The 25,640-nt window shown below is 50.6% G+C and overlaps 1 protein-coding gene across 1 annotated transcript; it reads left to right on the top strand.

The window, feature by feature from the left end:
- Positions 1–355: 355 nt before the first annotated feature.
- Positions 356–25,388, top strand: RBM7 (RNA binding motif protein 7). Its single transcript, XM_065738302.1, has 6 exons — positions 356–503; positions 22,083–22,198; positions 22,788–22,950; positions 23,512–23,605; positions 24,086–24,179; positions 24,604–25,388. The coding sequence occupies exons 1-6, from the start codon at positions 356–358 to the stop codon at positions 24,994–24,996; spliced, it is 1,008 nt and encodes a 335-aa protein (XP_065594374.1). The 3' UTR covers positions 24,997–25,388.
- Positions 25,389–25,640: the final 252 nt, after the last annotated feature.

Raw genomic sequence — 25,640 nt, 5'->3', positions numbered from 1 at the left:
CACCATCTTGACTGCTGGCGCCGCCGCTCCCCCCCCCCACCCCCCGGCCCCGCCCCGGCCCGCCCCGACGGGGGCCCCGCGCATCCCGCGCGGCCCCGCGTGCGCCGCTCTGCGGGCAGCTCCGCCGCCTGCACGTCCTCCGCGCACCGCCCGCTCCCTCGGGGCCGCGGTCCCCCCTCTCCCTCCCGGCCCCGCGGGGGCACCTTGCGGCTCGGCTCGGACCCGCCCCGGCGCCCGGCTGCGGGGCTCGAGTGCGCGGGGCCGGGGCGGGAGAGCCTCGGCTGCTGGACAGCGCTTGGCTCCGCCGGCCGCTGCCAACAACAAACATGGAGGAGCCGGCGGCCTCGGGGAGCCAATGAACCGGAGCCGGCGGCGGCGAGCGGCACCCAACCGCGGGGGCTGCCCGGTTCCGCTGCCCCCAGCCCGCCCCGCCGAGCTGCACCGCGATACGTGCGAGAGATGCCCGCCCCTCGACGGCCACGCGGAGCCGCCCCTCCGGACGGGTACCCGCCAGCCCCGGCTCCGAACAAAAGCACTCGCGGGGAGCGGAGCCTGCTGCCCGGCTCTCGGAGCCCGCGGTGGTCGCGCGGAAGCGATAGGGACGGTCCCAAAAATCCGAGTTAGGGGCCCGACGCCAGCGCTCGGCTGGAAGGCAAAACGTCACGCTGCACGCGCATCGCTTCGGTAAAGCTACGGTTGTCCGAACCCCATCCCCGAGCGGCGGTGGGTTCCGATAGGGAGCAGGAAATGGCCAACGTGCCCGCACCGACCGCAGAAATGGGGTCCCGCAGCGCTGGGGGATGTCGGCACGCTGCACATCGGCAGTGCCCGCAGTGGGGACCCGTGGGGCAGGGGAGCACAGACCACTGCTGCCAGCGCTGCCCGCAGCCCTGCCTTGTCAGCTAACATAACAAATAAGGACGGCATTAGTACAAAAATCCCCTTGGGGTAAAGCAGTGCAAATGTAATCTAAGGAGAACGTTATAGGGAAGTGTGTTTATAATTATAATGGGATTTAATGTACTTTGGGACCAGATGATAGCAGTCATTTAACAAGAACGGCCTAATAACCGAGGGCCCACGATGCAGGCAGTGGTGCTGGGGTTATTGGGTTATTAGATCCAGTGCAATGCTTAAGGATAAGCCATCAGCCTGCCCAGTTTTTCAGGGGTTGTAACTCTGCCCTTTCACTCGGCAGAAAGTTCAGAACGCAGGCAGTGTGGGAGCAGTATGTTTTTTTCTTTTTTAATTGCTTGCCTGCGTCCCCCCCTCCCCCCCTTCCACTTAAAGACACCAAAATGACTGAAAGGGGGAGAATAGCAAGATGGCGTGGTTTCAGGTGTTTGTTTACCCTCCTCCAACTTTTAAAAGGCTCCATTTCAGGACTGAAATTTGAAAGACAGTTAGGGGTATGTTTTTAGTGTAGCTCGCATGAAATTAAGCTGCATGAGTCCCATTAGCCATAATGGAAATCCCACGGCTAAATTCCCAGGCAGCATCCTGAAAATTAACCCCCCAGTCCTTCCAGTGAACTGGCACGTTGCACTTTTTGTTGCTCTTTTTAAATTATTTATTTAATATATATAGTACGAACTGCTGAGTTGTTTAAGATACTTGCTTCCCATGGCTCCTGTTTTCTCCCCCAAAAGGAGCTGGTCTGGCAGTCCTCGGAGCAGAAATCTCACACTTCTCCTAGGGGCAGGTGCACAACCCCCCAAAAGCGACGAGCCTCTCTCCAAAAGCTGATATTTGGGGTTAAAACCAAGAGGGGAACAACAGCAGTTGGGTCTGAGCTCAGCTGCTGCTTTGTGGCTTCATGCCCCACACATGGGAAAAGCTCACTCTGAATGCAGTACCCTGGTGCTTTGGAGACCTCCATGGAGAGCTCAGGGTTTGAATTTGGAGGCTGCTCTGCTTCGAGCTGAAAGATGAAGCAGCACACAAGAGCTGGTCGGACAGCTCATCAGAGCATCTTTCCACAGTTTGCGTTTGTCAGCCACAACCCAAGCAAGCCCCTTCTCTTGGGGATTTTTGCTTCGCAGTGCACTGAATGAAAGCAAATGCTGAAAACCCCTCATCCTCCCCAGACCACAGCACAGGGCTCTCCCCCACCCCATGGCTCAGCACACCGGGCGCTGCTGACTCGTCCTGCTCTCTGAGACTGTTTCAGGGACAGAATGAGTCAGGCAGCTCCACTCATCCTTTCTGTGCAAAGCATCCAGTGACAGCTTCAGCCTGTGTGCCACACGGTCAGGGCAGGCTCGTGCCTTTCCCCTCCATCACCTCCTCACACACACAGGAATAGTTTTCAACAGCCTACATGCAAAGTGCAACAAGTTTTTTTTTTTTTCTCAGGGGGATTTATGCTGCCTCCTTCCCCACTCTGAGCACTCCACTCACCTGTGTGCTCAGAGCAGGGAGAGCCCTTGCTAGCAAGGAGGTGGACTGATCATAACGTGCACAAAGCAGGAAAAAAAAAGCCCAAATCTCTCAGCCATGACTTTAAGCACAGCCTCATGCTCTCCAACCAATGGCTCCCACACGTTACACAGAGGAAATACTAGGAAAAAAACCTATAAAAACTCACACCTGCATCCCCCTCCCACCCCCGAAAACACCAGACCCTAACTCAGAAAGCCCCAGCATTGGCCTGCAGGGCCGTTCCCAGCACCCCAGCATGAGAGTTAATCGGCTGTCTCTCCCCCCCAGGATGTTCCATTTCGCTCCCATCTCTCCCCATCAGTTTCCAATTTATTTACTTTTCTCAACTTAATCCCCACCTTGTAGTGTAACATGTTTATTAGAAAGGAACCAGCACGCTAAATGAAGCCAAGCTGGGTTCTTGTGTTAAATAGCAGTCACGCCCAAGTGGCTCTCCATGTGCCATTACTCCAAGTGATTGAGGCAATTTCTTCCTCTGCCACGAGTTTAAGTTGTAAATCTCTCAACCAGATACGGAGGCAATGATGTGCTGCCTATTGCGATTATTATTAACCTCTGGCATTAAACTCGTGAGACTTCCACCATTTCTCTGGAAGGTCTTCACGTGAATGGACCGCACAGAGTACCTCTATCCTCCCCAGGAACTGCAGCAGAGCAACTCAGAGTCTCAAGCCACCTGCTGCTACAAGTCTCCAAAATGACCGTAAAAAGGAGAAAAGCATCCTTATTTGGGATGTTCAGCTCAGAAAAGCAGAGGCAGAAGGGCTCCCCACCAGCTGGCTCCACTCTGTGCCCCCAAACCCTCACTCAGACAGCTGCTCCATCTCCTTCACTGGGGAAGTGCCCTTTGCAGTCACAGAGCAACGCAGCACAGACTCCTTATCTCCAACTTCACACTCCAGAGACGGATGCAAGGCAATGTCTCCTACTTCTCCCACTCACCAGGCACTAAAGCCCACGGAGGCAACACAAGCTGAACCTCTGTAGCCCCATGCCTTAATTCATCCTCCCAGTATGAGGCTGCTGCACGCCTGAGTTGCATGCAGAGTGAGGATGCAGTAACTTTCCTCATCCAGAACCTGTTGGTTTTCCTACAGCTGCTTTTGCTTCCGTTGGCTTTTGAAGGGTTTCCCCGTCCCACTGAGCTACGAAACACCAGGACAAAGATTCCAAGCATTGCTCAACATGTGAGAGGGGAAGAACCACCAACTAAGAGCTGTTTGAACTTAAATCAGAACTGCACGGCTTTCCTTGAGGATGCAAACTGGTTTGGGGTATTACTCTGCACTTTGGGGGGCTCTTATGGCTCCTGTGTGCACAAGCAGTGCGTGCAGGAGCACTGCAGCACGCTGTCAGGCACATTAGCACTGCTCTGAGATGGGGTGCAGCGCTTCCACACGCGAGACGAGCTGACAGCTCATGAAAAGATGATTAAACCTGTTAGACTTGAAGAAAAATACATAGACAGAGCTGTTTGTGAGGAGGAGGGAAGCAAACTGCCGCGGGCCCCTGGAAGGCTGCTCAGCGTGCAGCCACGGCACGTTAAGCTTCTTGTGAAACCCATTGATTAGCACAAGGATCCATCTGAGCCGTTCAGATATCGGACCCGGGCGCATTGTGGCTGCACGGAGGAGCGGCCAACAGTCTTTTTATTGTGCTAGGAGAGGTGGCACAAAGGGAACCTGAGAGTTGCTGAGAGGATGCAGCTGGTCTGGGGGGCTCTGGTGGGAGGCAGGGGACGCGGCCCTGCCTGCTGCTGCTGTGCAAAGGGATGCTCATGTGCTTTCCTGAAAGTTATCTGCGTTACACTCTATGTCAGAGCAGGGCTGCAGCCCAGCACCACTGGCAGATTTGCTCCAGGAAAAGGGAATCTGAAATCTGACCGTTGCCCTTTCCCTGTGCTCCTGCATTCTCCTGACGCTTGCGGCCCCGAGCTCTGAGAGGGATGGCATCGAGCAAACAGGTCAGCACGTGCAGAGGGCACGGCAGCAGATACAGATAACTGCATCACCCACTCACAACCACAGCAGCGGTGTGTGCAGCCTCACACACCTGAGCGGGGCTGCTGCACTCACATGCAGTGGTGCACCACCAGCACTCAGGCCGACCAGCTCTCCATCTCTTCTCTTTCCCCCCCTGTGGCTGCAGTGGGAGTGGGGTGATGCCTTTACAGCACAGCAGTGGGATGGGTTCTCCTCTGGAATCGTGCACGATGGGCTGTAGGATACCAAAACACCATCGGCAGGAGAAGAGAAACTGCCATTTGCCCCTTGTGTGCTTTTCCATTTGCACAATCATTTCCTCAGCTTGTACATTTTCATTCCTCGGTCCCCGTCCTCAACCACCCCCCCCCGCTCCCCCTTTGTCCAGGTTATTTATACTGTGAAGCCTGTAAGACAATAGGGCTAATTAGTGGCTTATGGCCCTAAGCCTGCAAATACTGCGAGGATCATTGTGAGCTGTGACTCAGGACGGTGGCAGCCCAGCCCAGCCTTCCTGCATTCCTCCGTTAAATCCCCCGGCACAAAAGGGAATTTATCCACAGTGACTCAGCGAAGGAGCACCAACTTTACAGCGCTGCAAAGCAAGCAGCCGGGCTTTGAACTGGTGTGTTTATGTATTCCCCCCCCCACCCCCCCATCAACGCGCAGCCTAGTTAGTAATTAAATAAAATGTCTCCCTCTAGCAGGCTATGACCTAATCATTTGTACAGTACCTATTTTTAGCATTACCCTTTGTGAGGATTTGAGATAGCTCAGTCCAGAAGCAGCAACTTTTTGAAGTCTTAATAAGCAAGGGGGGGCTGGCTTTGTTCAATTCACTGCGTAATTATTTTCCCTCTTTTCCCCTTCTCTTAACCTAAAGTGTTTGACATCCTGCATGGGACCGAGAGGAAGATGTGCCAGGGCTTTAAATGTCAGCCCCAACCGTACACTGCTGAGGAGACTGCACGCCCGCTCGGTAAAGTTCATCCTGGAAAAAAACCACTTCAATACAGCAGAATCGACACTGGAGCCTCACCAAAGCACTGCTGGGTTGGCTCACTCCGGCCCTGGAAATATTTGATGGTCTAATAAGGTTTGTTCCAGCTTCCATCCTCTTTATTCTCCATCTCGCTAACCTCAGTGTGACTTTCGGTTCTCCTTAGAATTAATTCAAGGCAGGCATCATCTTCACTGCCCCCAGAAACACGGCGTGGAATCCTGCCTTAGGACAGCAGCCCCAGACCCTAAGGGGATGTTCGTTCTCTAGGGATCATGGCCAGGCTCAGGTCGGTTAGGGATCTATCACACACTGTTCTGAGCACAGGATCAACATACCATTAACATGACTTAAAGCACTCATCGCCTTTAAATAGTACAATTTTCTAGAGCCTCCGACTTGGGAGGTTAGATCCCACTTTTGGAACTCAGTCGGGAATACCAATAGCATTCGGCTGTCGTATGCAAAGCACTGAATAGTGCTGAGATACTGAGGTGATTTGCTCAGTTTTGTGCTATGGGAGCAAGCCAAATATCAGATCCTGGTCACCAAGCAGACACCTTTACCCTTAATTTCATCTTTCTATCAAGGGCAAAGCACCATATCCCATTTCCAGCTGCATGAGTCATCTGTTCCCCTTTCCAAAGCGATCTCTGCCTGTGTGTGCATGCCAGCATGTGTGCAGGGCGCACTGCCACTTCTGACAGTGCAAACAAAAGCCCACGCTTATGGAAGCCTTTCTCCTCCCTTTTCTTAACATATCCAAGTGCTAAAGATTCACACTCGATGCCTACACAGCTGGGGAAACTTCTGTCAGGTGGGCTCCTCCTAGGTTTTTTTGTGGTTGAATCACACAGATCCCGTTCCTTAAATGCTCCTGAGATGTTCTGGCTGCGTAACAAAGGTCTCTCCACCTCCAATGGAACTCCTGATCATCACTTCAATCATCCCTAAGACCACTCTAAAATTTAGCCGACCCCAGGTCTCGCAGGCGGGGGCAGAACGAAGCCTGAAGCCAAACACTCCAGTCTTAGGTTCAAGGTTAGTTATTAACTGATTTTATTTTCTTAATAATTGTCAGGAGATGCAATAAACCCTCAGTATCTTATCTACTCCAAAATTCCTCAGTGACTGAAGCCTCGGATAACGTTTGTGCATTGAAACAATTTGCAAATGACCCTTTTTGGGAGATATTTACGAACCTCTTGTGAAGGTTGGGAGAAGCAATGCATTCCCCACCACTCACTGCAGCACTTGTTTCAGAGGTGCTGCAGCACCCCCAGCCATCGTGGTGTGCATGCAGGAGGAAGGCTGGCACGGTCTGTGCTCTCCCCAAAAGCATTCCCTGCTGGGAAGGGCCCCCTCTGAAGGGTGGAAGCAAACAGTGTCGCAAAGCTGCTCCTGGATAAGAGCTATCTGCTGGGGGCCAGAGGTTCCAAAGCATTGCTGCAAGCAGCTAAGGATGCTGATGGGTTGGGATAGCAAGGCAGCCCACGGCCATCACAGCGGCCGCAAGAGCCCCAGATTCCCCTAAAGGATCTTTTCAACCCCAGCTTGCTGTTTTTCACCAGTGAGCCTCTCCACCTCCATTGCTGGTGCATCAGACGTTTTAATTGTAACACAAAATGCTGATTCCACCACAAAGGGATCAGAATTTCATTTCTTTCCCACCTTAAATACGTTCCAGTTGCATCCAGTGCCAGCTGGAGAATGGGAACATGGCCCTGGCTGGGGCTGCAGCCCAGACCCTTAAAGGGACCCGTTATCAAAACATCCCCTTCAGGGTAACCAGAGGGGAAAAAATAATAATAATCACAGCTCTCATGAAAAAAAAAAAAAAAAAGTAATTACCTCTAAGAAGTGTGAAATGGAATAAAGAAAAATTTGAAAAGCCTAAAAGCGAAAGGGTTAGCATGAATAATGCAGAACACTAACATCTCATTTTATAGCCGTTTCAGAACGCATCACCATCACCACCTCACTAACCCTCCACCAGGGCTGCAGAACTGTCTCCTTTGCAGCCAGGCCAAGCACGGTTAACCTGTGCCAAGGCAGCAGGGGCTGGCCAGAGCCCAACCAGTGGGGACACAATGTGCTCAGTGACAGTGAGATTTGCTGCCTCTAAAAGGGGCACTGAGGTCGGCATAAAGGGAATTTTAAAATGACCATCTGGGGGCACAGAGCTTAACCCTGGTTGTGGATTAGATATCAGGGGCAAAGGAACGGCTCAAAGTTTTGGAAACAGGATACAGAAAAGCAATTTTCACTCCCATCAGCATAATGCTACAGAGCAAAGTTCTGATCCTCCACCATGCGTCAGAGACAGGTACTGCTCCAGCCCAGCACCGGGAAGGATGGCTCAGCCAAATCCCACAGCGACTCATGCAGATGAAGGGAAGGCCAAAGTTGGGACACTCGACTCTCCTGCATGCCACAGGCTGCAATAAAGGATATAAAACTCATGGGCTCCCTAAAAAAATGTCTTTCTTTCAGACATAAAGAGGTCCTACATTGGCCAGAAGGTAAATTCCTCCACCAGCGTTGCTGAAGAGAACAGAGAAGGTGACCACATCTGCCTCCACCCATGGGATGGCATCAGGTGGGTGACAGAGGCTGCCATGGGGATCATAGTGCAACCAAAAACCCTGATTTCATCTGTGTTGTCACCATGGCTCTTTTTTTAATTTGCATTTCATCATGATCATCTGTTATGTGTTCTTGCCTACTTGTTTGCCCCACAGTATCAGAGATGAGCCAACACAAGGCTGTCAGCTTCAGTGCCACCCCCACCTCCTAATCCTGCTGGAAACAGAACCTGTGTGGGACTGTGTGCTGTGTAACACCCCTGTCTTGCTCTTCCCCTAAGCCCACTGAGGAACTCCAGGGCTGAGACTGTACTCTTTCTAGAGTCACTGCACCACGCTTCACATTCTGCTATTGATTCGCTCTTTCCACTGGCAGAACTTCACCCCTTATGGGTTATCCTGCAGTGTAAAAATCCACACTGTGTAAACATGCCAGCATCCAAAGTGCTTTGATGTACCTCAACTGTTTCTGCAGGGATGCAGCCCCAGTGATGACAAATCTCAGCTATCAATTGCATCCTCCAGGAACTGAAGATACCACTCAAAGAGCGGTGCAAACAACAATCCAAGATCTGCAACACTGGACATCGAGCTGCAAGAACTCCTTCTCCTGGCAGGTTTTTGGCCACAGACAAGCCAAGAGATCACCCACGTACCTAATCTCCAAGTTGTTGGGATGAACAACAAGGGGAAAAAAAAAAAAAAATCAAACACTTCCAAGAGGAAAAAGCTTTCTGCTTTTGCCTAGAACTGACAATTTACTCTTTTTCTCATCAAAATGAAGCAAAGCTGCCACGGTTCTCCAGGAGGAGAAGCAGAAGGCTGAGGCAGAGCTTTGCCAAGGAGCACTGAACTCCTGGATGCATCCAGGCAGCACCCAGCCTGCCGTGCCAGGGACTGTGCAGGTCCTCCTCCATCGTTCCTCCCAAAAACGTTTGTGCTCAGGGAGGAGAGAAGTGGGGAAAGGAAAGGGAATGAGTGAGAGCACTGCCTACTGCAAATATTGACAGAACCATTATGGGCATGTATAAAACTCCCATTTGTGTTATGTGAGCATTATATTCTTTGAATACTTCTGTCTTGAGGAATTCTTTATTTTGCTATAGAAGAAAAATGTTTTCATATTCTCTCCTGCCGTTCAGACCTGCAACCCAGTGAGCCCTTTTGCCCTTGAGAGCCATAACATTATTTGTTAACATTTTTATGATGCCAAATGGTCTGTGCTAGAATGGGTGCCATTCTTTAGCTGGGAAACCATATGGCATGCCGAGTAATAAATAAGGTATTGTGATAGTTAATGAACCTAATTGCTAGCAAAGGCTTTAATACAGAGAATGTGCTGCTGAGAATTTAGCACCACATTAGAGATGCAGCAGAGCTCCTCTGACTTCTGAGGCTTAATTTAAGTTCTATATTGCAAACTCCAGAAAATAATTCCAAACCCTCCTGCTGGAAAAGCAACCTGCTGGTAGACTGTGATTATACTGAATTACTAAAATCGCAATCAATTTTATACACTCAGTTAACCCTTGCTGGGGAACTCTCCTCTCAATTTGATAGGAAGCCACTTCAAGATGTATTGGAGCCAAATGACTGTAAGCATTATGGTCATCATCAGAACAGTTTCTCTCCCTGGCATCTCCCTCTTCTGGGAAGGAGCATTTTAAAGCCTCTCTGTACACCAGTCGAGCAAAGCAGGGAGTCAAAGCCGTGATTATGGACGGTCACTGCTACTTTACGCCGTGACCAACTTATTAACTGCTGCCATCAAATCACAGCAACAAAGCACAGGCACTGCCTCTGCCCCACAGCCTCCCGTGAAGCACTCCCCAACTTTGCAAGAGTAGCTTAAGGAAACTTGCAAAAGGAGTTTTGCTTTATTTCTGGCTTCTTCAGCTGTGGAGAACAGGGGAACCCTGAGCAATGGGGTCTTAGAACCACAGAGTGGCTTGGGTTGGAAGAGACCTCAAAAATCACCTAAATCCAACCCCTGTGCTGAGGGCAGCTCTGCCAACTGTTAGATCAAGCACTAAATCGGGTTGCCCAGGGTCTCGATCTGCCTGGGCTTGAACACCTCCCCGAAATTGCAGTAGAACACATTTTAATGTGAAATCTTTCAGCCCAGAAAACATTCAGATGGCCACCGTGCCTGCAGAGGAGGACTTGCAATTCCCAAAATGCTGTCTGTGCAAGCCCACTATTGCACAGCCACTGTCCCTGCCACCTTGCACAAGGGCTTTGTAAAGAAGCCAGCTGAAGTCCAGGACACCAAACATTCTCTGTTCAGCCTAACACAAAGTACACGAAAGCCCACATGAAGATATGGAGGGTTATGGAATGCTGATTTGAAAGGACTGCAGGCAAGAACAACGACCTGCTATGTGCTGAATGGATGCCACGCAGTCAGGCCCCCTCCTGCTTCAGCACTGCCAAGCCCTGGCAGACAAGAAGCAGAGCAGGTACACTGGTTATACAGCGACCCCAGAGAGTGAAGTGCTGCTGGTGCTTGCTCCCACCAAGCAGCAGTGGAGGCAGCAGCTTCCCCCTTGGGCTCCAGGCAACGCCAGCACCTTGCACAAGCTCAGAGCTCCAGCAGCCACACCAGAAAAAAAATGCAAAGCCCCTCTCTGTGTCCGTACTGTGGAATTTGGGCAAGCAGTGCAAATTGTGCTTGCTGCTGCTGGAGCAAGGCGTTGCTGCAGAGGCAGAAGGTGGCTGGGGCCAGAGCCTGACTGTAGCATCCAATGAGGAAAGTGCCAAGATAAAGAGTCGCAGAGTGTGGATTTAATACTGTACATAAATACACTTTACAATCTCAGGAAGGCTCTGTGCTAAGAGGAAACCATTGGAATATTTTATAGTGATGCAGATCGAGTGAAAAGACTGTGAATAAATAAAAGGGAAGATAATTATTTGATGGAGTTCTCTTAGGATATGCCACAGCAGGGAATACTTACGGAGAATACATATTACTAGAGAGACACAGCTATTCAAGCATCAAACTAACCTATAAATTGTCACAGGAGAAAATTGGAGGAGAGGAATGGATGGGGTTTTGGGCACCGCTCTCATTATTAACGTCGGGTTTCGCTTTCTACCTTTCTCATCACAATTCCCTGTGCCCAAGGAGTCACAGTCTCTGAAAAAGGGAAGGCTGTGTCCAATAAATGTCTTGTAGGAATTACGGCCAAACTACTACAGTAACGAGATGGCGTCATTTATGTCCCCGCCATCTGTGCCCGCTCCCTGCACACACCCCACGCCCACCCGACTTCCCACTGCAGTGTGGCAATATGGGGACTGCAGAAGGAGATGTACCCAAACACTCTCTTCCTACCCAAGCCCAGAGCAGGGATGGGTTTCTGGCTGCTGCTCAGGGCCGTGCATTTCCCCTTCTGCTAGCTGGTAACTAACTACAGAAATCACAGCCTTCCCTGTGCCGTGGCACCCTCTGGGTGCAGCTGTCTCCACTGCCAGCCTTCCCACCCAAGGGTGCACCACGTGCACTCGTCAGCAGCGCTCAGAGTCCTGCTCTGCCCTGTCTTGGGTTTGTCTGGAGCCAGAGTGCTTCCTACAGGCAGCACTGGAAAGAGCCCGCAGTGGCACGCGCCGCCGGGCTCCCATTTATAGGCTCAGGTCTCTGAGTTAATAATTAATGTAATCACCCAACTGACTTTACTCACCGATATCCTTAATGGCCCGCTTGCAGCTTTAAATAAGCCACACAAAAGAAAAAAAATCTGGATTGTAAAATGAAAAATAAATAAATGATAGAAACTACAAGCAGTTGCAACGGGTATTATACATTCACCTGTCAGTTACCGAGCATTGATCTGGAGGGCTCCATGAGCACGCTGGGGACACAGCACTGCCTTGTTATGGAGCCGGCCAGTCCCACCATAAATACGGCCGTGATAATCACAGGCAGGCTGGTAATTAATAAAACAGCCATTCTCCTTTTCACGTGCTGAATTGAAGCCTTGTTGCGGCACGCGGACCCCAAACTTTGCTCGTATATGTGCATTTATTTTCCTCGGGAGCAGAAAGATTTAAAGTCCCGGTTCTTGTCAGGGGGAGACCTGACATGGCCTGGAGTACAAATGTGGCCGTGGTATTTCTAAGAGAGTTTAATGAATGTAACAGTAACACAGCAGGTGTTCATTAACCTTTCCCCTCCCAGACGAGTCACGAGCTGAAAATATAATCCCTGTAGCATTGCTACTATGGGAAAATCCTAACTGGATGTCCAAAATACGATATGACTTCTCCAAAGCCTAACTTGGGGATCCTATAAAAACAGCACATACAAAATGGAAACCACACAGATAGATCCCCGTAGGTAACAACAGTTTGTTTTACAGCTTATTAACTGAGCACCGTTGCTCTGTTTTCTCCTTTCTGAAGCATTCTGGCACTTCACCTTTCCACGCACACCTCTCCTGTCCTCATTTCTGGGTGGGACAAACCCAGTCCTGATGGCGTTCCAGGTGCGGCTGCGACAAACCCCAAACACTATCAGGCTCTTCAAGACTTGGGGGAAACCTCTGATTCTCCTATGGGAGAGGTACATCAGACACCTCGTACTGCACCCAGGCAACCCAGCACAACCAACAGAGACTCTCATCATTTTAAGACAAGATTTGCCACTGCTTCCAAAAACCCATGCAAGAGCAAAGTCAATGCAGGATCCCTTTAAGACTAGCTCAGACAATGGAATAAAGGCAGTCTGATCACAACAGGTCTCCCTCTCCTCCTCCGCCAGAAGGGAATTGCTCCATCACCTGCACCCAGAATAGGACTTGGTATCCGCTGCCGTCATTAATTCATTCCCTGTGAATCCCTGCAAATTAGTGAGACCCCAGAGATGCACATAGCCCACCTGTTCTCATTGTCTGCATCCCCACTCCTGGCTTTGACATTTGGAGGCTTGGTAGCAGATCTCGGCACCGTCAAATGGGGCCATAAACCATCTGATAATGCGATACCTGCCAGCCCCAGCCCTCCTGTGTGGGGAAGCAGAGCCCAGGCAGCCAGCCCCAGGCTGCAGGCAGGGAGCTGGGAGCTCAGAGTCCAGGACAGCTGCTTTGAGCAATGCTGTTGTGGAGATGCTCAAAGGAATGGGTTATTTTGAGGTGGTTGTCTACAGGACACAGCAGGAATTTCAAGCATAGCAAATCCCTGGAATCTTCATAGAAACAGACAGTATCTGAAGGGGGGATGTAAGAAAGGACAGGCACTTCAGCAGTCTGTTGTGATATGAAAAGGGAAAACTGCTTCAAACGAAAAGGGAGATTCAGACTGGATATAAGGAAGCAGGTTTGACACTAAGGGTGGTGAGGCACTGGCACAGGTTGCCCAGAGAGGCGGTGCTGCCCCGTCCCTGCACACAGCCAAGGTCAGGCTGGACGGGGCTCTGAGCACTGATGGAGCTGTGGGTCTTCATCACAGGGAGTGCCACCACACGGCCTCTGAGGGTCCCTTCCAACTCCAACCATTCTGTGATTCTATGGCAGAAACCTCTTATTGCTCTCTCTGAAATAAAACCTGCAGCATCCTATGGTGAGGCCACACGTCCAGTCCATAGGAAATGCCATCTCATTACTTCTGCCTCTTCACTTGAGCCTCACACACATCCTGGGAGCAGACAATGGTCAGATTCATTCATAATCAAGTAAAACTAAAGGGCTTTCAAAAAGAAATATCAACGCTACAGAGAACTTCCCAGCTAAGTGACACAGACAGCTCAACTCACCGACTACAGCTGCAGTTGCCCTGTTGACTTCAGGGCTGATTGGTGCCCACCAGGGACTGGGCACTAAGAATATCCGTTTGTTAGACTGCATCTGTCCCTGCATCAGCCCCTGTACAGCACGTTTTGCTCCCATGCATCCCCTACTATCCAGTCAGAGGTTACTGCCTCTCTAACGAGCATTGCTCTGCTGCCAGTGAGGAGGAAGCGAGATGTGAATTCACTCCCAAGCCATTCCCAATGCACGTTCCTGACTGCCATGCAGATCTGTATTGACTTATTGTGCTGGGAAGGAGGAAGGGGTGAATCCTGACAAACAAAGCAAAAGGGCACGCTGAAACTTCCTGGAGAGGCCGTGCTGCGGAGCAGTACAACCAAGTGTGGTCATGCTGCTGATTCCAGATCTCTGAGGAGCAGGATAAATATTTTTACAGAGCTCAGTGTGCCCGAGGTGATGCTGTGAGATGGGGTTGAAGATGGGGGTGAGATGAGGTGATGATGTGAATGGGGAAGGCTCGGCAGCCTTCATGCCCAAGTCTGGACAGCCCAAAGCAACCCCTGCACTGAAATCCTGCAGCCCTCTGCCAATCCCAACAGCTTCCCAAACACCAGATGCATCTTAGGGCATTAATAAACCCAGCCAAGCAGCCTTCCACTGCCCCAGCTCTCTGAGCTCTGCACCAAGCAGAGGCTGAGGTGTGATATGAATCACGCCGGGATTCCTCGGCAAAGCCCCATTAATGAAACTGCTCAGAGCCATTACAGTTCTTAGCAAGCACTGTAGAGATGAAAGCCTTATTTATGAGTAAGATATATCTGCAGAGGGAGCAATAAACCGCAAAGCAAAGTATGAAGGTTTGCAGCAAATGTAGTAAAGTTTTATACTCCTGGAAACTAGGAATAAAAGATAGAAGCATTTAAAACAAAGTGGATGGAAAGGGTTTCCACAGGACTGTAAAACACTCCTACAATAGCTAATTGCTAGCTCCCTGTTACAGCACAGAAACTTCAACCAGAAAAAGAGCTGCTTAAATCTGTCAGTGAGTAAGAGAGGAAACAAGGGTGAGAGGTAACAAGCACGCAGGGCGGGGTTGGGACAGTGTAAGGGGCGAGACCCAAACTTGCTCTCAATAGAGCCACCAGCTTTTGTGTGTGCAACTCCAGCCATACACATGAGAGAAAGCATCAGCACTGCAGCAAGGCAGGGGCTGGCTGGAAACTTAAGTTCCAGAAAATAAATTCATTTTGTCTTTTAAGAATATGATTGTCTCCTTTCCTCTCCCCCCTCCCATCCAAATAACCCGTTCTCAACGAATAGTTGCTCCCCTTCTCTCAAATTACCTGAGACTGGAAACATTCGCTTTTGAGGCACTTGCTTTATGCATTATTCTGCAAATATAACAGAGGAGGGCATCTAATTTCATTGCATTTAAAATCACATAAAACAGAGAAGAGTTCTTTTGCTTTAAGGCTCCCAAAACCGAGGTCCATATTATCACCCAATTACCAGCCATGCTGGAGGTGGGCATCCACTGTCACCTTGCCCAGCAGGGATCCCTCTCTTTGACCCCGACTGAGGAACGCTCTGATGGTGGCACAGGGAATGCAATGCTGTAAAGGTGCCACTGACACCGAGTAGCAGCTCTGTGCCACACGATGCTGCACCTACCTGGCTCCCATGGGCAAGGGTCCGTCTGCACAGGGGGGGGGGGGGGCATCGCAGGCATGCTGCACCAGGTTTGGCATTGCAGGGCTTGGATCAGCCCCAGCAGCTGCTGAAGCTCAAAGCCAGCCCTCAGATATAGCCTGGGCCTGATCCTGCACGCATAACATGAGCTAGCTCAGTTCCCAGCTGGCTGTGACATCACAGCAGGAAGCTCCACGTATAGTCCAAACCACCAGAGCCCATAGACACTGCAGGATTCCCACCTCCCACACACCTTTTATCACCTCCCCAGTGCTGCTACACCTAGGGCTGCAGGTGCTCCTTATGATGCCGATGTAGTCAGGATGAGGCACAGCACTGTCCTATCAGCCTTCCCTTCTTCCCCTCCCTACACCATTTCTGCAGGAACTTTTTTTTTCCTTCTCAATTTTTCCTCCCTTTAGTGGGAGATATTGTGCATTATTTGGTAAAGTAACTGGAGAAACACATTCCACTCACCACAGCGTAAATATCGAAATGCTGTTTATATCAATCAGAGAAGCACTTAGGTAGAGATGACAATGGAGCCCACAGAGCCCTAATCACATACTTTGATTGAACTAAAAGTACCAGGGAAAATGGAAATCAGATGTCTAGCATCGAGATTTCAATAGAGATGGAAAGTGGGGAGGCAGGAAAGCTCGGGGAGGCTGCAGACAGCTGCACAGGAGCTGTGATGGTGAAGGGCACCAGCAGTGAACTGAAGGAGCAGGAGCTGCCTCTGGCCAATCACAGTCCAGTCTTACAGATCTCAGCCCAATATCTTAAAAGATGATAAATTTAAACTCTGGGTGAGTTCACAGGCACTTAGAGCTAGCTTTGTTCTCTGAGACCTGCTGCGAGCCCACAGCTGGCAGGGCAATGTTAGTGCTCATCCACATCCTCACTGCTCTCCTTAGGGCCACAGCCTGAAGCACCACTGGATTTTCATTTTCAGTATTGGCTTTTCTTGCTGGCATCTTTTCTCTGGTGAGAGCATTCCCCTTGCAGAATGGCACGTGTACCTGGGGGGGGGGGGGGGGGGGGGGGGGGGGGGGGTGAGGCAGGGTGGCTGCACCTTGGCAAAGCACTTTCAATCTTTCCTTGAGCACCCAGAATTGAACAAGAGGCAGAAATCCTCCTTCTGGGAACCATTCCTAAGCCCAGGACAGGCAGGGGATCGCTCTGTTCTGCAGCAGCTCAGCCTGAACCCAGGCCCTGGGGCTGCTGCTCGGGCACAGAAATGCCTTGAGTAGCCCTAGGCTCAGCAGCCTGCAGCTCACAGCAGGGACAGGTACATATGGGCACCGAGCTAAGGTCTGTGTGCTATAAAAGCATGCACCTCCCTCTGTTCCCATTTCAGACAGCAGGGACAAAACCCACGTGTCACCACGATTTATCCTAGAGCACCGTGGCCTGTGTTTGATGGCAAGGAGGGAATGCTTACGGTGTGCTGCATGGGTACATCCCAGTGGAAAGAAGCCCCGAGGGTCAGGAGGGGCTCTTTAGAGACCTCTCAGCTGTGGGCTCCGGATGATGGAGCAGCTCATTTAGCACATTCATTGTCCGAGCTGGCATCATTTTAACTCTCATAGCTTTGGCACCTGGTTTCGCATCAGCAGCGATATGGGAAGCAGGGTTTATGGGGCAAAGTCACCTCGGGATTCTCCAGCTTGAGAGCCCCCAGGCATCTCTGCATCGCAAAGCCGAGCACCGGAGCGGGGCGATGCTGACACCGCGCGGCCGCAACAGCGAACAGCGCGGGGTGCGGGGACGGGAGGCTCGGGTTGGACGTTAGGACCGATTTCTTCACTGTAAGAGCGATCGGGCATTGGAACAGGCTGCCCAGGGAGGTGGTGGGGTCATCGTGACTCGAGGTATTCTGGAAATACGGGAATGTGCCACTCAGGGCCGTGGTCAGCGGGTACGGTGGGGGTGGACGTGGGGATGTGAGGGGTCTTTTCCAACTCTGTTGATTCTTTGATTCTGGGAAGTGATTCCTCCTCCTTCCTGCAGCAAAGAATACAGCAGCCCTCTGCCACGGGTTTAAAACTTCCTTATAATCTTATGTGTCTTAACTCTGCTGTTAAGACATACTCAAACTGGATGCTCTGATGCTGTTTATAAAGCTGTTGGACCCGGCTGCGCTCACTCACGCTGTACTGCTTTATTGCTGTTGATTGGCAGCTCTAGCTTTTATCATCACGTATGGATCCTGCTATCAGAGCCTGCAAGTATCAGTCCCCCATGGTTTTATAAGATGGGCAGTTCCTTGATATTTCATTAGTGATTCTGGGGGACCTTTGTCAGTTCTTCCTATACAGCCCAAATATCTAGCCCAATAAATATCTGAAACAGTGATCCATGCAAAGGAGACTTTATCACTCTCTACAACCTCTTCTCCCAGGTAACAATGATGGGATGAGAGGTGATGGACGAAGTTACACCAGGGAGGTTCAGGTTGGAAATCAGGGAAACATTCTTCTCTGGAAGAGTGGTCACACTGGCACAGGCTGCCCGGGGAGGTGGTGGAGCCACTGTCCCTGGAGGTGCTGAAGAACCATAGAGCTGTGACACTGAGAGACATGGGCAGTGGGCATGGCGTGGTGAGGGGGGGATTGGGGTTGGACTAGGTGATCTTCGAGGTCTTTTCCAGCCTTAATTCTGTGATCATTGTGAAGCCATGGACACACAGCGTGTTCCCAGGGATTGTCATTAATTTGTGAAGGGGACTGTGTGGCTCAGGGTCTGCAATATGGAAGAAATAAACCAGCTCGGGGGGGGGGGGGGGGGGGGGGGGAAGAAGGAAAAGGAGAGAGCAACAGAAACACATATAGGGATATTGGTCATGGGGGGATATTTTTTGTGAATGAGTGAAATGCAGCAAGTTTATTTATTGAGAGGAGAACTGGGCTGAGAAAGAGAAGCTGTGGAAGAAAGCGACACAGGTTCTGAGAATGTTCTCATTGTATCTGTACAAAGAGGGACCCTTCTCAGATCTGTTTCTGCCAGAATAACCTGGTGTGAAATAAGAGTGACAGCACATGGAGATGGGTGAAAGGCTGAAATGAGTCAAGGATTGCAAGTATCGTAAGAGCTTCATGTGACACAACAACATCAGGGAGGAAATAGAGGGTTTTGTCCACCTCTGCTGGGTTTCCTCTCATTTTCTTGGTAAGAACTTCACAAAAAGCCCCAGAGGAGCTCCTAAGGGCTGTGCTGTGATGTTTGCACCAGTGCAGACTTTGTGCTGTGCTGGAGAGCGCAGAACCTCTCTGACACTCAGTGCTTAATGCTGAGCATAACATAATTGCTTCTATAAAGACCTTTGTGGCTGTCACAGAGGCACAGTAAACCCAGGGATCCAGCAGCTGCTGCCATGTTCTCTGGAAATAACATGCCCAGGTCTTGTAGTGCGGGTGCCTTTAATCGCTGTTTAACTGTTCGAACATCAGCATCGCTGGAGATTTTATGGTCTGTTTAAAAAGCACAATGATTCCCTTCATGGGGAAGTTTGTAGCTACAATTACCCTTCTGTTGCAACCTGTCAGGAGTAATTGAAAGTCTTTCCCAGCCAGCAGGCTCGGGCATCCTGCTTGTCTTTTGCTCTCTCTGGCAAAAAGCTCAGCACCAGCGGCTGGAGCATCCACAGCAGGCACTGGTGGAAGCAGCATGGGCAGTTCCAGGCTGAGCATGGCACTGCCGGTGTAAAAAGATGAGGATGCTGAAAATGGTGGCAGCCTGGCTTCAGCTCAGTTTATTCAGGTAGTAGCTGCTCTTCTTTCTGCTTCTCGCCCTCTCTTTGTACATGTGTCAGTCACAGGTGCTCAGTGGCCCTAATGAAAATTGCACATAGGGATGAGGTGTGCTGTTATTGCATTAGCTGGTGTGACCCATTCTTCTAGGCTCTCCAGTGGAAGAATTGTCATCTGCAATGGCTTTGTCTGACTGATCTCTCTATCATTTGGCGTAATTACAGGCACCTGTTTTCTGGCAGGATAGCAGGGCGTGGAGAATTTTCAAGCATCCACTTTCAATTGAGCAGCCCCATTACCACAGCAGTGAAAAAAAAGATTGTCATCTGCACGGAGAAGTCATCGAGGCAGCTGAATAACCCGAGGAGTGCGTGCAATCAGGCGGGAAGGAAGGAGCTGCCAACGTGCAATCAGCTCTGAGGCTGCAGTGCAGACACGGGACAGACCATGGGACTGTGGACTGTCTGACACTGCTGCAGTCCTGTGTCCCACTGGAAGGGAGGCTCAGGGATCTGTAACAGAGAAGCAGCAATCCATAAGGCAGGGCAGTAAGCAGCCATGCTCCTTTTTTCAGCATGTGAGCTGGGAAAAGGGGATGACATCGTCCATGAGCAAAAGCAGTGATCTGAAAGCTACCTGTTCTTCTTGCCCCCGTGGCATGAGTGCTGCTTTCCCAAGTAGCTGTGTCAGGCAATGGGGGGCAAGGCTGCAAACAGTGCTAAGACAGAGGTGCAAAATCTAAAACAGTTTCCCTCATAAGGCATTTTTTCAAGTATGGGCCGTGCGAGACTGCCACGAGCAAGCAGGAGTCCATCACCACATCCCACAGCTCTCTCTGAATTTGGGAGGTTGAGCATGGCACACTGTGCAAAACCACAGCACCCATTTGGAGATGGCCAGCCCACATGTAGAAAGCCAACAATGGCAAAGCTGTCAAACAATTCCAGCCAAACCCAAGGGAAGGAAAAAGAAAAAAAACAACAACAACAACAACAAAAAAAATCAACAGAAGAAAGTAAATGAGGCTCCAGGAAATTAAGCCAAAGTGGAAGTCCTGGCAGAGTAGGGTAATAATTTCCTTTCTGAATGAGTAACTGTTTAGAATTTAACCAGGCGAACACGATTAAACCAAATGAATATAAATTCTAGGTGCGGCAGTAAGTAATGAACTGAAGAAAATGAACAGGGTCTAATTAACAAGAAAATAGGATATGCCATAACACATTGAAATCTAATGAAAAATGAAAGTAGAACTTCTCCTTTTCAAGTTTTTTTTTGTGTTTTTTTTTCCAGATGGAAAATATCCTTGTTGTACATCAAGCACATTCTAAAATATTCAGGGGATTGCAGTTGCTGAGAACTGGACTCCCCGTATCATCAGACAACATGGGAAAAGGGAGCTATTCTGCAAAACACTGGAGAAGTACATTAGTTGAAAGATAACTGTCCAGAACTCTGCTCAGACATAAAACCAGAAGTTCCATCTTCACATTGAAGTGTAATGCAGCTGCTTAAAGGAGGAATACAAAGCAGCCTGCCTGGGTTAGTGTCATTACAAGAGGCAGTACTTGGGATGGTAGAGCTGATCAGACTCATTTATTGCAGTATTGCAGCAATAAAACAGAATGAACAAATAAAGTGCTCAATTCTCCAATCCATGTTGTGGAGTTCTTTTGTTTCTTTTATTATTATTAAAAAAACAACAACCACCAACTATCCTCCATCCTGGAGCCCTGGCTTCACAACAGCTATTTGTAGTCACACTCAAAAGTTCTCACCCTACTGCTTGCAGCTGAGCTCTCAAAGTAGCAGCCTATCAAAAGAGAAGGTTGAGAACCTAAGGACAAGACACATAAAGCTTGCCATCACAATTTCTCAACTCTCCAGGAATCAAAGAGTCATTTCAAACGTTCCCCCAGCTGGATGCCACCCATTTAGTTAACTTTTAAAAATCTGTATTCCAGTTTTTAAACCAGATGCTTGATCAGAACCATTTGGCAATTATTTGAGGGCTCCTTATATTAGCTTGGAAATGATCTGCTGTGCAGCATTGTCAATCTTCATGCTGTAGTCACCTCAAGCATGCTCAAGCCACAACCTGCTGGTTGTGCTGAGCTGCAGTTGCTGCCTAAAGGGAGGGCTCCAGCAGCCCCCCCTACTGCTCTGAGCACTTTCACTAATTGCACTGCCCACTCCTAATGTTGCAGCTCATGCAGCTAGGCCACAGCCACTGCTCATAAAATAGAGAACAAGCTCCTACCTAGAAGGGTTTGGCTTTAAGGTCCTTTCAGAGCCCCTACAGCCCCACCTCCTGCTGCAGAATCATTACCGCCCACCAACTCAGGCTGCCCAGGGTCCCATCCCACTTGGCCTTGAGTGTCATCAGCACCCACAGCTCTCTGAGCAGCAGTGCCAGCGCCTCACTGCCCTCTGAAGACAGGATTTCCTCCTTACATCTAACCTAAACCTCCCCTCTTTCAGCTGAAACACATTCCTCCTTATCCTAGCTTTATCCGCCTGAGCGAAAAGCCGCTCTGCTCCTGCTCAGCGGCTCCCTTCAAGCACCAGAAGCCCACGACGAGGCCTTCTCTTCTCCAGGCTGAACAACCACAACTCTCACAGCCTTTCTTCGTGAGAGCCGCTTCAGCCCACAGGGATTCACCAGCCCACAGCTACCCGGGCCCTGGCGGGGCCGCGAGCTCCCGACGCGGAGCTGCGCTGCTCCTGACAAACCAACGAGCGCCCAACACCGCGCTCCCACAGCCGCACCCCGACCCGCTCCTTCCGCCCGGCCCACCGGAAGTAGGCGGCGGGCACATCGCGCCCGTCACGTGACCTCGCCCCGTTCGGCGCCTGCGCAGGAGTTGAGTGGCGGCCCCGTTGAGCGCGGGCGGCTCGGCCCCGGGATGGGGGGAACGGCCGCGAAGCGGATCGGACGCTGTTCGTAGGGAACCTGGACCACAAAGTCACCGAGGAGCTGATCTTCGAGCTGTTCCATCAGGTAGCGGCTGCCGCCCGCCGCGCTTTATGCTCGGCCGGGCGGGGTGGGGCCGGACCATTGGCCTCCCGGCGCCATTGCGGGGCGGACCCGCGCTGTGTATGGCGGCTGCGGGAGGACAAACTTCCGCCGAACGCGGAGCGGCGCCCCCGCGTGGGCTCTGCGCTTCGCGTACGGCCCCAGACGTCACCTGGGCGCCCCGAAACACCGCCCCTCGGTAGTTTGTTGGTGACACCGAGCTGAGCGGTGCAAAGAGGGGACATCATCCAGACGGATGCCAGAACAGAGCAGCGAGGTGCTGCCACTGCTGCCCAGAGAGCTGTGGATGATACATCCCTGGGGAACTCAGGGCCATGTGGGATGGGGCTTTGGGCAGCCTGAGCTGGTGGGGGCAGCTCTGCCCATGGTTGGGGGTTGGGACCAGACGATCTTGCAGGTCCCCTCCAACCTGAGCTACTCTGAGTGTCAGATGTCACCTGGTGCATCGGTGGGGTCCCTCCTGCTGCTCCGTTACGTGCTGCTTGGTTTAGATTTTCCTTTTCGGGGAGCTGCTTGATTTGTCCTTTAACATCACTTGCTTTCTGATTCACAGGCAGGTCCAGTAATTAAGGTTAAGATCCCTAAAGATAAAGATGGTAAACAAAAGCATTTTGCATTTGTGAATTTCAAGCATGAAGAATCTGTCCCCTATGGAATGAGTCTGCTAAACGGGATCAAGCTCTATGGACGGCCCATCAACATTCAGTTCCGCTCAGGTACTCAGAGGGGTACTCCACTCAGGTATTCAGCAACCCCGTTACTAGAAAGAAAACTGCCACCTCATTCCTCCCCCCCCCCCACCCCCATATCTGGCAGAGTTACAGTCGTGGCTTTTGTTTGTGTTTCTATCACAGTGTTGCTCACCTGCTCCCTGGTGATGCTGCAGAGCAGTGCGATCACACAGAGTTGTGCTTTCATCCTTGTGCTTTGGCAGAGGACCTGTCTGCCAGTTTGGGGCATGAGCAGTGCCCGAGCTGAGACTTTTCTTTGATTTTGTTTGATTATTTGTGAAAGCACCGTGCTAGTGCTAAACACTGCATTTGAGTCCAGTAAAGTGAGGTGTGTTGGCCAGAACTTTGCAGCCTGGTTGAAGCTTCCCCAGCTGGGCGTTAAAGCAGTTGCAGTATCTTGTTTTAGAAACTGGGCTGTGTACTTCTTCAGATCGCTGATGAAACTTGAGAGCTAATTAAGCATGTGGAAACTGTTAGCATCTTACAAGTTCATTTCATATCCAAGTTGCTCCAACTTGTGTTTGCGGATCTCACATTTCTCCTCAGGGAGCAGCCACGCGTCTCAGGACAGTAATTTGTCATGTTTACCACACGGAGCAGCCAGCCTGGGCCCATCTGGCACACCACATCCAGCCAGCAGGTATGAGGCTGCACCAGAGGTATGCATGCATTGTCCAAGCTGGGAAATATATTCACACGCTTAGCTTTCCTGATTCTCATTCCAAGCACAATTCAGCCTTTCTTCCCTATGGATTAAGTACTTGCATTATTATTACCCTCGGTACCCTACATTCTCGATACCTAAAAACCTACTGCAAAAAGGAACAGTATCATCCTGAATGTGGTTTTTTCAGATCTGTCTCTCCAGTGCTTCCAGCCCAAGTTACGTTTCTCATTAAAAGGTGTTTTCATACAAGCATAGATGTGGTGATGTGAAGCAAGTGCTGCCACACACCCCATGCAAGCCTGTCTGCACTAGTTTCTCACAGTGGTTGTGAGTTAAGGGTAATGCTTGTCCATTTTTCCTAATGGTAGCATCGTGACTGTGCTGCAAATGCCCCTTAGACTGGCAATAGTTAGAAAAATTTAAGACTAACTTTCCTAATCTTTTTTTCTGCAGACACGACAGGAGTACAGATAGTATGGGAGCAGCAGGGGTCTCATCTATGCAGAGGTCTCTGCCATCTCATGACAACCTTCAGAGACAAGCAGGGGTAAGCTGTGCTCTGTTCATGGTGTCTAACCCTGCAGTCACTCAGAGCTGATGGATGATGACATGTGAAGGAGTTGTTGCTGATTTTCAGTATTTACATGTTTCCTGTAATCACTGTATTAAATCACAGGAACCTGCTTTTGGAGTGTTGAACTGACAGTTCCAGAAGATAGATGGTTCCATCTGCTGAGCTGCTTAACGTTGGGGCAGTCTTTGAACTTCACAAGTTGAGCTATAGATAAAGCAGTCGGTAGCAGCCAGCCTGCATTCAGTCTCTTTTTGTTGGTACATCTCCATTTTCCCTTGCATTTGCAGCTTGATTCATGTGGAACTTTGAGGCCGACAACGGAGTTTGAACAGTCTGAGCACACCACCAGCTGGAAAACACACTGAGTCCACCGAGCCTTTCTCCTTCTGTCTTTCAGATGCACGGTGCTGCGTGGCAGCAGTCTCAGCCAGGCTTTGCTGTGCCTGGGTACCAGCACGGACACTCACTCGCTCACCCAGCAGCCTCCCTCGTGCCACGACGTCCAGACATTGCGGTGCTGCGCAAGAGCAGGATGGGCTCCCACCCCTATTACCCAGACAGCAGGCATATGGGCCGAGAACAGCGTGCTGGGGACCGGGGGCCTGACTATGGCAGGGGCAAAAGGGATGACTACGGCTTCGAAGACAGAGGGCACATCTCTGACCACCACTACCGGGTGAGCAGAGATGACTTGTTCTACGACGACAGGGATCGCAATGCGTGGAGCCACGATTATGACAGCAGAAGAGAGAGCTGCAGAGAGGGCAACTGGCGCTTGACGCGGCACTGACACGTGCAGCGGGCTTGAAAGAACTTTATGCAAAAGAAAGAGAAATCAAAGTTCCCTTTTAATGTTTGTAACGTCGTAACCCTCCAAAATTAGCAGCTTGATTTTTAACGTGTGAACCGTACACCTCAGGGCTTTATGCAAGAAAACAAATGTGCCACAGTTGAAGAGAAAGCATCGTGTATTATAAAGAGTCTGTGTATTTTTGTAGAGCAGCTGAGGGAGGCACTCTGTACCAGGTGTAGCCACACATCTTTTTAAACAGATTTTAAGTGGTACGATGCCTTGTGGCATCCGAAGCGTGTTTTGATACAGAAATGATTCCTTTTGTATACCCCTTGTCTCGGAGAAGAATGCTACCAAGTCTCCCTGTGGATAAACCGTACTGATTTTAATGCCGTGTCGGTGTGGCTTTGTTCATTCAAATCACCCACTTAGCTTTGGGAGTGACGTTCCTTCGCTAAAAGTCCCCGTGCCGGCCGAGCTGGGTTGTTTTCAGTGCAGCCAGCCGCAGTCTCGCGCATTTCCCCTTCCCTAAGACCAGAAACGAACAAAACCTTCATTAGCACAACCTCGCAGCACAGCCCCGAAGGCGGCATCCCTCAGGCGGTTCCACGTCCCGCCCCGCCCGCCGCTCCCGGCGCCCC

Source organism: Cyrtonyx montezumae, unplaced genomic scaffold (genome assembly GCF_038088225.1).
Source record: "Cyrtonyx montezumae isolate F1298 unplaced genomic scaffold, pur_monq_1.0 scaffold_22, whole genome shotgun sequence".
NCBI classification, from domain to species: Eukaryota; Metazoa; Chordata; class Aves; order Galliformes; family Odontophoridae; genus Cyrtonyx; species Cyrtonyx montezumae.
Note: the sequence above shows the minus strand (reverse complement) of the source record. Positions and strands in the feature narration are given on the sequence as shown.

Coding starts and splice junctions, on each gene's coding strand:
- RBM7 (XM_065738302.1), top strand. CDS start 356: ATGAACCGGAGCCGGCGGCGGCGAGCGGCACCCAACCGCGGGGGCTGC. Junction 504..22,082: donor GGAGCCGCCCCTCCGGACGG/GTACCCGCCAGC, acceptor GGCCCCGTTGAG/CGCGGGCGGCTCGGCCCCGG. Junction 22,951..23,511: donor CAACATTCAGTTCCGCTCAG/GTACTCAGAGGG, acceptor ATTTCTCCTCAG/GGAGCAGCCACGCGTCTCAG.